Source organism: Pelodiscus sinensis, chromosome 1, assembly GCF_049634645.1.
Source record: "Pelodiscus sinensis isolate JC-2024 chromosome 1, ASM4963464v1, whole genome shotgun sequence".
NCBI lineage: Eukaryota > Metazoa > Chordata > Testudines > Trionychidae > Pelodiscus > Pelodiscus sinensis.
Genome location: NC_134711.1, coordinates 328,327,825 through 328,339,224, shown reverse-complemented (window position 1 = coordinate 328,339,224; position 11,400 = coordinate 328,327,825). Strand labels below are relative to the sequence as shown.

General features: G+C 45.8%; 1 protein-coding gene across 1 annotated transcript; it reads left to right on the top strand.

Moving 5' to 3' along the window:
* The first annotated feature begins 5,459 nt into the window (after positions 1-5,459).
* On the top strand, positions 5,460-6,398 carry LOC102443522 (olfactory receptor 52D1-like). Its single transcript, XM_006110233.3, has one exon. It carries the CDS (start codon positions 5,460-5,462, stop codon positions 6,396-6,398), a length of 939 nt encoding a protein of 312 aa, XP_006110295.3.
* The last annotated feature ends 5,002 nt before the right edge of the window (positions 6,399-11,400 follow it).

The window sequence follows — 11,400 nt, the reverse complement described above, 5'->3', positions numbered from 1 at the left end:
GCTCCAGCCCCGGAGGGTTGGGGGCTGGAGTGCCAGCAGGGGCTCCCCAGTGCTGGGGGGCCTAAGCCTGAGGGGCTGGATCCAGGCAAGCCAGGGTCCAGCCTTAGGTTCCCTGTCCCAGACCAGATATTACAACCGCATGGGTGGTTAGCTGCAGTACGCTGCTATGATCGAATGAAAACCATTTTTCACCCTCACGCTGTGACAGCTTTCCTACGCATAGTGTAGATGGCTGTCCACCACACATGGGAAAAAAAAGCCATGAGCAAATGCTAGGCTGAACAGTCGGCAAGACTGACAACGTGAGCTCCTGGTATGGGGGAATCATTTCTTTACTCCCAGGAGGGGCTCTTGAGCTGTAGTTCTCCAGGGTTTATTTTCTGCTCATTTCTAGGCTGAGGGAATTGTCTGGGACTGCAGGCCAAGGTCGGAATCCACAGGGACTGTGCAGGGGAATTATAAAAGAGGCTGTCCAACACACAGAGTATCAGATATGTGAGAGTCTCAAGGCTGGGCCTTCCTGTCACAGGATTTCTTGTCTCTGCTAAGAGAGAGTTTGGTGAGCTGCTTCTTTCTGCATTACAGTTAGGTCTACAGGCTTAGAAAGAGTACCTTCATCCTGCCTACCCCCATGCCTCTTGACCCACCTCCTGACCTGACCCCAGTGGGCCCGGACCCATGACCCTGTCCTCCCCAAGTAGCAGCCCTATCCACTAGGCCACACAGAAACCTGCCCCGCCACCCACTATTCAAGTGGGATTGGCCACTGTCTGGGCTAGATGGACCTTTGGTCTGACCTAGTGCGACCGTTCTTATGTTCTTAAGTCAAGAACCATCTGGGCAGGAATTCATCAGCACAGTGACTTGCATTGTTTAGTTTTGTTGGAAACATCAAGATATTTGCCTTGTTGAATGGTTGGGGGAAGTCTAGGTTGGATTTTAGGACAATCTATTTCCCTAGGAGGGTGGGGAAGCACTGGGATGGGTTACTTCGGGAGGTGGTAGTATCTCCATCCCTAGAGGTTTTTAACTTTTGGCTTGACACAGCTCTGTCTGGGTTGATTTCGTTGGAGATTGGTCCTGCTTTGGACAGGGGGCTGGACTCGATGACCTCCTGAGGTGTCTTCTAGCCCTAGGATTTTCTGATTCCATGAGCTAGAACAACAAATGTATTAGAAATCATTTAGACAAATATATTTGTTTTTAAGATCAGTTACGTGTCATTTACTATGTTCTTCTGTGTCCATTCGGGGAGCGAGAGGGGGGAAGGGAAAGGACTGGGGGAGGAGGGTTGGTTTGTTTGTTTTCTGATTTATTCAAGTTTTCCAGGTCTGCATCTTTGCTGCCTTATTAGGAAGTGCAACCAAAGCCCCTTCAGTGTGGCTGTGTTACCAGAGAGTTCACAACAAGAATTGGCCACAGTGGCCTGATTCTACGCCCACATTTTGCCTTGACTGGGTCCCTGTCAACTGAGACAGGCCTCTCTGGCTACATTTACATTACAATATTATTTTGGGATACTAGAGTATCCTGAAATAGTGATCCTGTGTCTTAACAGCAAGCTTGTTACTTTGGGCTCTCTGTTCTGATGTCCTTGTAAACCTCATTCCACGAGGAGTAAGGGATATTTCGGAATAGCGGGTTATTTTGCAATTTGGCACGGTATAGACAACCAAAGTATGAAATAAGCTATTTCTAAATAAGACCAAAATAAGATATGCAATTTGGATATTAGGACAAACTATTACACTAGGGCTATGTCTACACTGGCATGATTTTCCGGAAATGCTTTTAACGGAAAAGGTTTTCCGTTAAAAGTATTTCCGGAAAAGCGCGTCTAGATTGGCAGGATGCTTTTCCAGAAAAGCACTTTTTCCGGAAAAGCGTCTGTGGCCAATCTAGACGCGCTTTTCCGCAAAAAAGCCCCGATCATTATTCTCACGTTTGGGGTTTTTTTGCGGAAAACACTACTGTGCTATCTACACTGGCCCTTTTCTGGAACAGTTTTCTGGAAAAAGACTTTTGCCCAAACGGGAGCAGCATAGTTTTTCCGGAACAGCACTGATGATTTTACATTAGATCGTCAGTGCTTTTCCGGAAATTCAAGAGGTCAGTGTAGACAGCTGGCAAGTTTTCCAGAAAAGTGGCTGATTTTCCGGAATAACTTGCCAGTATAGACACAGCCTAGGAGGGTGGGGAAGCATTGAGGGTATGTCTACAACATAGAGATTTTTTGGAAAAAAGTCTGTTTTTACGAAAAACGTCACTTACATCCACACTGCAATTGCGTTCTTTCGGAAAAAATCAAAAGTACAAAGGTGTTTTTCTGACATTGGTAAACCTCTCTCTACGAGGAAGAAGCCTTTTTCTGAAAGAGCTCCGTCGGAAGGAGGTGTGTGTGAATGGGGAAGAGGGAGTTCTTTTGAAGAGGAAAGAGGGAAAAGCACAGGTGCCATGGTGGCCACTCCGCCCACAGTAATCACAGCTTACATGCGAGATAGTGTCCAGTCAGTGGGGATGTTATCTTTTTAAAAAGCAGATCGCTTTTTTGATGCATTTTTGCTGTGCAGACGCTATTTTTTGGAAGAAGTTTTTTTGGAAGATCTCTTCCAGAAAAGCTTCTGCCGAAAGAAGCCTGTAGTCTAGACATAGCTGGGATGGATTACCTAGGGAGGTTTTAAGGTCCCAGCTTGACAAAACTCTGTACAGGTTTTAAAGTCCCAGCTTGACAAAATCCTGGCTGAGATGGTTTAGTTGAGGTGGGTCCTGCATTGGACTCGATGACCTCCTGAGGTCTCTTTCAGCCCTATGAGTCTATGATTCTATGGCTGTGTCTACATTGGCACGATCTTGCACAAAAGCGTTCGCTTTTACACCAAAACTTGCTGCCTGTCTATACTGGCCACGAGTTCTTGCGCAATAACACTGACATTCTAATGTATGAAATCAGTGCTTCTCGCACAAGAACTCTGATGCTCCCGCTCAGGAATAAGCCCTCTTGTGCAACTGTTCTTGCGCAAGAGGCCAGTGTAGACAGGCAACATGAATTTCTTGCACAAGAAAGCCCTGTGGTTAAAATGGCCATCAGAGCTTTCTTGCGCAAGAGAGCATCTACACTGGCATGGATGCTCTTGCGCAAAAGCACAGCTCTTACACAAAGGCACATGCCAGTGTAGACGCTCTCTTCTGGAACAGTTTTTGCACAAGAACTTTTCCGCAAAGGAGTTCTTGTGCAAAATCATGCTGGTGTAGACGTAGCCTATATGTCTGTGAATTCACTCTGGGGAATGGTGCCTGATGTTGGTCCTGGGTGAGGTGTATCAATGTGTGGCAGAGCTGGAGGCTCAGGGGGGACTAGTGGCCAGCACTGGGAGGATGTGGGGCAGGAAGTAGGATGTCCACGGGCAGGTTGTCAGTGTGAAAATCAGGGAGTGTACAAGGAGAGGTGGGTATCACTGGGGGCATGAACATGGATGGGAAAGAGGAACCGCTGAACTTTTTTTATCTTTTTGATTGTTGCTCCAACGCCAGTGCTGGGACCTTTCCTGGTGCTGAAAGCATCTGGGGAGTTTCCTGGTCTCTTTGCCCTGGCAAGCCATGCAACTGCAGCTTGGATGTCACAGTCAACGTCAATGTGTTTGCAATCATTGTTCTTGCACCTTTTATGTAACTTCAGGCATTACAACAGAAGAAGCAGCCATTGATCAGTGTGCGACACTACACCCCATATTCTTCACAGTGGTGTTATTATGATATGAGTATATGGTTATACAGGCTGAACCTCTCTAGTCCAGCACCCTCGGGACCTGACCAGTGCTGAACCAGAAAATTTTCCAGACTACAGGAGGTCAATGTTGTTTATCAACATTATCAACACTTCCACTGCTTACTGGGCTCTTAGAAGACGTTTAGGGGCAAAACAGAGCTAAATAACAGCACAGATCACTGAGAGCCAGGACTGGTGGCTGTAAACAAAATTTATGGGACTGCAGGAAACTTAGCCACACCTATGATAAGTGAAGCAAAATACAGGACTATGTAGCACTTTAAAGACTAACAAGATGGTTTATTAGATGATGAGCTTTCGTGGGCCAAACCCACTTCCTCAGATCAAATAGTGGAAGAAAATAGTCACAACCATATATACCAAAGGATACAATTTTTAAAAAAGTGAACACATATGAAAAGGACAAATCAAATTTCAGAACAGAAGGGGGATGTGGGGGGGGAGGTAAATGTCTGTGAGCTAATGATATTAGAGGTGATAATTGGGGAAGCTATCTTTGTAATGGGTAAGATAACTAGAGTGTTTGTTGAGACCCAGGCGTAAAGTGTCGAATTTTAGCATGAATGACAGTTCAGAGGATTCCCTTTCAAGTGCAGATTTAAAAGGTCTTTGAAGATCTTTGAAGTTATAAGATCAAGTACACATATTCCTGCGCATCCAGAAATATAATTTATGCTATCATGTGCCGAAAGTGTCCGTCTGCTATGTACATTGGACAAACATCTCAGATACTTCGCAAAAGGATCAATGCCCACAAAACAGATATTAGACAGGATCACAAAGAAAAAACAGTTTCTTGCCATTTCAGCCAGAAAGGACACTGTCTCAATGACTTAATTACATGCATCCTGCTTCAAAGACCTTTTAAATCTGCACTTTAAAGTGCTACATAGTCCTGTAATTTTGCTTCAGCTGCACCAGACTAACACGGCTACGTTTCTAATACTATTCTATGATAAGTGGACATCCAGCTAACTAAAATCTTGCTAGACCAGGGATGTTGCTGGACCAGAGAGTGCCAGACTAGAGAGATTCAATCTGTAGCATAATTCAGACACTTTAGTACAAGATGCATTGTGTAAGGTGGTACATTTGAATGTTTATACTTTCCTTCAAAGCATTCACTGCCCGTTGTAGTGCTTTCACTCTTGTTGTTTTCCACTATTTTATCATGGACTCAGCTGGTTGTCCTTGTACTGTCCTGGTGGAATTTAATTACGTATTTCATGTGCTTTTTAACAGTACTAGCAGTTCTAGCACCAAGAGATTCAAGCACCAGGCCCAGGCCTAAGGCTCTTTCTTTCTCCTACAGGCAACTCTGGGACATTTGAGGGACTAGATAAATAAATCGGAGCTTTGTTAGGTGTTGGAGTAGTTATAACTTTTTTTCTCCCAAATGCACATATACATTGCACTTGTTGAAAGCTAAGTTCATCTTCCATTCTGCTGCCCATTCACCTGGCTTACTTAGCTCCCTCTGAGGTACCCCAGTCATCTGGTACCATCTGCAAACGTTGCCACCTCCCTGCTCAGCCTCCTTTTTAGTTGACCCACACTAATAAAATATGTATTTTCCCATTTGTTGTAAAGCAGATGATCACCCCCCATGTGCTTCTCTCTCTTCACAGACACCCTGAGCAGTTCTGACCCCAAGCAACTCATCTACCCCCTCATGGCAGCTTTCAACGTGACTCATGCTGGTCCTTCAACATTCATCCTCGTGGGCCTCCCTGGCCTGGAGGCTGCCCACATCTGGATTGCCATCCCTTTCTCAGTGTTCTACCTTATTGGCCTGTTGGGGAATTTCATGATTCTGTTGATTGTAGGCAAAGAGCAGACCTTGCACAAGCCGATGTACCTGCTGCTCTGTATGCTGGCGCTCTCAGACATCGCCACACCTACCTTTGTTGTGCCGAAGGCCCTGTGTATATTTTGGTTCAGTTTGAAAGACATTACTCTGTCTGGATGCCTCACCCAGATGTTCTTCCTTCACATGGTTTCTCTCATGCACTCAGCCATACTCGTGACGATGGCCTTCGATCGCTACGTTGCCATATGTAACCCTCTGAGATACACCACCATCCTCAGCAACGCACAAATCGCTAAGCTAGGGGTGGTAGGTTTAGCAAGAGCTGTTCTCTTCATTTTGCCCCTGCCCCTGCTCCTGAGCAGGCTGCCGTTCTGTGCCAACCGCCTCATCCCCCATATGCAATGTGAGCACACAGCTGTGGCAAAGATGTCGTGTGGGGATATTTCAGTAAATAGGACATACGGTTTAGTGCTATTCTTTATAGTCAATGGGTTGGACCTAACACTTATTGCCCTGTCGTACGGTTTCATCATCAGGGCCATCTTCAGAATCTCCTCCAAGGAAGCCCACCAAAAAACCCTCAATACTTGCACAGCCCACCTCTGTGTGATGCTGATGTATTACACCCCCAGCCTCTTTTCCAACCTAACACACCGGTTCGGTCAGGGCATTGCACCTTATGTTCACATCATCTTAGGCAACCTCTATCTCCTCCTCCCTCCCATGCTCAACCCGATCATTTATGGGGTTAAAACCAAAGAGCTTCGTGACAAAATGGGCAAATACACCTGCATAATGTGATCGCCTGGGGCCACCGACTTTAAACATTCATGACAAGAGGGAGAAAGGACAGTGCCTCTTTAATCAAGGTTGCTCTGTCCCAGTTTGGCTGAGTTCAAAAAGGTCAAAATTCACAGTCTGAGACGTTCCTCATGCCTAGCCCTGGTCTACACTAACTCCCCTTATTTCGAACTAGCAAGCAGAGTATCCATCCTACCAAGCCCATTATTTCAAAATAATGGGCTGGTTATTTCAAAATCTTAACTCCTGCTTTCCACAAGGAATAATGCTTTTTTAAAAATAAGTTATTTCGAAATAGCGATAGTGTGGATGCTCCACTGCTGTTCTTTCAAAATCACTACTCCCCAGAGTAAATACTCCTCAGTGATTTCTGGGACTCTAAGGGTGTGTCTAGACTACTGAGTTTTGTCGACAAAAGTGAACTTTTGTCGACAAAACTATACCTGCGTCTACACTACTGCTGAGTTCTGTCGACATAACGTCGACAGAACTCAGCAGTTTTGTCGACGCTGGTAAACCTCATTTTACGAGGCATAACACCTTCTGTCGACAGAGTTCTGTTGACAGAAGGTGTTATTGCCTGTAGGGTTACATCTAGACTACAGGGTTTTGTCGACAAAGCAGCTTGCTTTGTCGACAGAACTGAATGTGTCTAGATGCTCTATGTCGACAGAAGTTTTGTCGACAGTATCTGTCGACAAAACTTCCGTCGACAAAACCCTGTAGTCTAGACGTACCCTAAGGGTGCATCTACAAAACAGCGTAATGGCCATTATTCTGAAATAACAATGTGAGCGTCTACACAGCAATTCCGTTATTTCGAAATACATATGAAATAATGGACAGCTTATTCCAACTTCTGTAAACCTCATTCCTCTAGAAATAACACCTCTTCCAAAATAGCTATTTCAGAATAGCAGTAGTGTGGACACTCCACTGCTTCTATTTCAAAATAGCTCCTTCCCTGGGCCATTCAAAGTAATAATTCCCCAATGACTGCTGAGGCTCTAAATTGAGGTAACGCATCCACATTAGAGAAGCCTGCCTTGGACTAATTTTGTGGTTTCCCTGTAGTGTAGACGTGTTATTTCAAAACAAGCTATTTTGGAATATTAGTTTTCTAAATAAGCATGCGGAGTAGACATACCCTAAGTGGTGATAGTGTGACTACATTCAGGGAGCCTGCCTCAGACTAATTTAAAGGCTTCCCTGATATGTGGACATGCTGTTTCAAAATACTTATTACAAAACTTATTATTTTGAAATAAGTTATTTCAAAATAATTTTCTAGTGTAGACATGCCCCTGAGGTACGTCTAGACTACCGGCTTTTGTCGATAGAAGCTTTGTTGACAGAAAGGGTACATCTAGACTACAAGCTTTTGTTGACAGAGGCATTGTCGACAGATACGGTCAACAAAGCTTCCGTTGACAAAGAGTGTCTAGACTACATCCAGTTCTGTCGACAAAACAAGCCGCTTTGTCAACATGAGAGTGTAGACGCAAAGGACAGTGTAGATGCAATAACGCCTTCTGTCGACAGAACTCTGTCAACAAAAGGCGTTATTCCTCATAGAATGAGGTTTACCACCATTGACAAAACTGCCGAGTTCTGTTGTCATTATGTCGACAGAACTCGGTGGCAGTATAGATCCAGGTATAGTTTTGTCGACAAAAGTGGACTTTTGTCGACAAAACCCTGTAGTCTAGACACACCCTTAAAGTCCTATCACTCCATTACTAAGCACTGCCTTCTGTTGTTGACTTCTTTCTCTCTGGCCATCACCTGATCTCTTTCATGGTTACCCATCATCCCCCAACCCCACAAATCCTGTCACCTGGCTCCACCATGACTCTAAGACTACCAGAATAGACTTGAGTATTCTGGAGCAAATTATCCCAGCAGGCCCCCAAATCTTTTTCAGAGTCATTGTGCTTCCTGTGATAGTCCCCCACCCTTTGAGCCTTACATACATTCTTTGTTCCCCGAGGTACATATCTACACAGCTATATTAGAACACACATTGTTTTATTTGACACAGATTGCCAGCCAATCTGGATTTCTCTGAGTCAATGGCCAGTAATAAGAACATAAGAATGGTCATACTGGGTCAGACTAAAGGTCCATCTAGCCCAGTATCCTGTCTGCTGACAGTGGCCAATGCCAGATGCCCCAGAGGGAGGGAACAAAATAGGTAATCCTCATGTGATCCCTCCCCTGTCACTCATTTCCAGACAAACAGAGGCTAGGGACACCATTCCTACCCATCCTGGCTCATAGCCATCGATGGACCGAACCTCCATGAATCTACCTAGCTCTTTTTCGAACCCTGTTCAAGTCCTAGCCTTCAGTACATCCTCTGGCAAGGAGTTCCACAGGTTGAACTCCTCTTTATTATTTATGATACACCAATTTTTGGGTCCTCAGAAAACTTCAGCAATATTCAGGCATGAGAAGGTTGAGCAGCTTAGCGGCCGACACGTCTGTCTTCGCACTTCTAAGTTACCAACTGCAACCTGAGGAAAAGCTGGGAATCTGCAAGAAAGTGGGTCACCAAAAGCAAAGATACAAAGGAAAATAAATAAATAAAGGAAATGCTAAAGGCACTGGCCTGTAGCCCTAAATACCAAAGATCTCTGACCCTTCCTGCCCATTCTTTTGAGCATAGTCTTTTGAGCTCAGCATGATAATGTCTTTTCCCAAGGGGGAATCCTATCTCCTTTCCTGTAACTCAGACACGTCACAGCTGCTCTTATCTCAGCCCTCACATGCCCCAGAATTGCCTTCTCTCCTTACATAATGGGCAAACATCTCAAATTGTGAGTTATTCCCGTATAGCTGTCCTTGAATCACCGCATGGAGTGTATGTGGGTAACAAGAGCAGCAGACCAGCTGCTTGCCATGGAATTTGCCCATGAGATTTGTTACCAGTGAGATACGGTCCCTGGTCTTCCCCTAGCTAAGCTTGCAGATATGATGGGAGCTATCTCACCCGCTGCAACGGAAGAGCTGTGGGGAGTCAGCAGTCAGGGGGTCCTCCACATGGTAGCTGTGTTTATGTCGGCCCTCACCTGTTCCAGAAAGGCTCCTCCCTGGCATTCACCACTCCATGTGTGAGATTTGTCACTGGTGAGACACAATCACGGATCACCCCTCTGCCACAGGAGCAGGTGTGCGGGAGGCAGCTCACCCGTTGCAGGGAAGGAGTTATAGGGAGCGTTCTGGGAGCCAGGCATGACTTTAGAGCATGGAGAAGGCCCTGAAAACCAGCGTGTTGTTGGAACTGGAGCAGCCAGGGATGTGACAGTAGAGTGGGGTCAGAGTGTGCTCGGAGAAGGAACCATCTGAGGTACAAAAATCAAGGTGTTTTTTTTTTCCCCAACTAGGGAAATGCCTGAAAGTTACTCAATTAACAGTTAACACCAATGACTGGACACAAACAATGGAGAAAAGATTGTGATACCCAGGCTGCGGTTCTGTGGCTTGCCAGGGCAAAAAGATCCTGAACACTGTCCAGGAACACTCTGGGGCTACGTCTACACTGGCATGATTTTCCGAAAATGCTTTCAAAGGAAAACTTTTGCGTTAAAAGCATTTTCGGAAAAGCGCGTCTAGATTGGCAGGATGCTTTTCCCCAAAGCACTTTTTACGGAAAAGCGTCCATGGCCAATGTAGACGCGGTTTTCCGCAAAAAAGCCCCGATCACCGTTCTCGCGATCGGGGCTTTTTTGCGGAAAACAGTACTGTGCTGTCTACACTGGCCCTTTTGCGCAAAAGTCTTTTGAAAAAAGACTTTTGCCCAAACGGGAGCAGCACAGTATTTCCGGAAAAGCACTGACAATCTTACATGAAATCGTCAGTGCTTTTGTGGAAATTCAAGCGGCCAGTGTAGACAGCTGGCAAGTTTTTCCGCAAAAGCAGATGATTTTGTGGAAAAACTTGCCGGTCTAGACACAACCTGGGCCAGGGAAAGGCTCAGCTCCAGCCTGGGTGCAAAAATCCCAAAGAAAATGTGATTGTCAAAAGCGCTGCCCACCTGTATGTCTACATGGTGCTTGTTTCACCCACAATCCCTTGCACTTCTCCCCTGTCCCTGTACTTCCACTGTCTGTCTCAACAGCCCTTAGCACCGTCCACATGCCCATGTACCTGCCCCACTTCTCCAGAAAGGTCCCCCACCCCACAATTTCTAACGCTGCCACTGAGTGATAGCCCTCAACCAGGACCACAACCAGGTGCTAGATCCCACAGCAACAGCTCACAGAAATATCTCCTCAGACAAGGGTGGAATTTTGGGCAGGTTGGAGCTGTGTGCTCTGGGATGTGGCTGGCTTTTCATCCCGTTCCCCAGATGCTAAGAGAATGAGGGGAAAGTACTTGGATTCTGTGCCCACCTCTCATACCTGGCTGGTGAAAGGGAAACAGGATGAAATGCAAGTCCCGACGCAGAGTGCACAGCTGATGCCCTTCCTACCCGCCCAAAATTCCACCTTTGTCCTCTGACCAACGTCTGACTAAACTGAGGTTATCAGGGGAAATCAGCCTGAACTGCCTGTCTGGGGGCGAAGGGAACCCCAATAGCAGCTCAGCCTGTGCAGGAAAGGAGAAAGGGACGGGGCCTGTAGGAAGGAGAGGGGAAGCAGAGACTGTCTGTGTTGTGCTAATGTGGCAGTAGGCTTGCTCAAAGTAGAAGGGATAGATTGGATGGGGATGGGAGGAGGTATCAAAGCTAATCTGCTGCCGTGATGTCCACAATATGTTACAGTCTGAGGCAAGCCCCTGTCCCAGGAATCCTCGTTAGGCCTTTTTGGTGTGTATATTAGGCAGAAGCAAAATGCAGGACAATGTAGCACTTTAAAGACTAACAAGATGGTTTATTAGATGATGAGCTTTCGTGGGCCAGACCCACTTCCTCAGATCAAATAGTGGAAGAAAATAGTCACAACCATATATATCAAAGGATACAATTAAAAAAAATGAACAAATATGAAAAGGACAAATC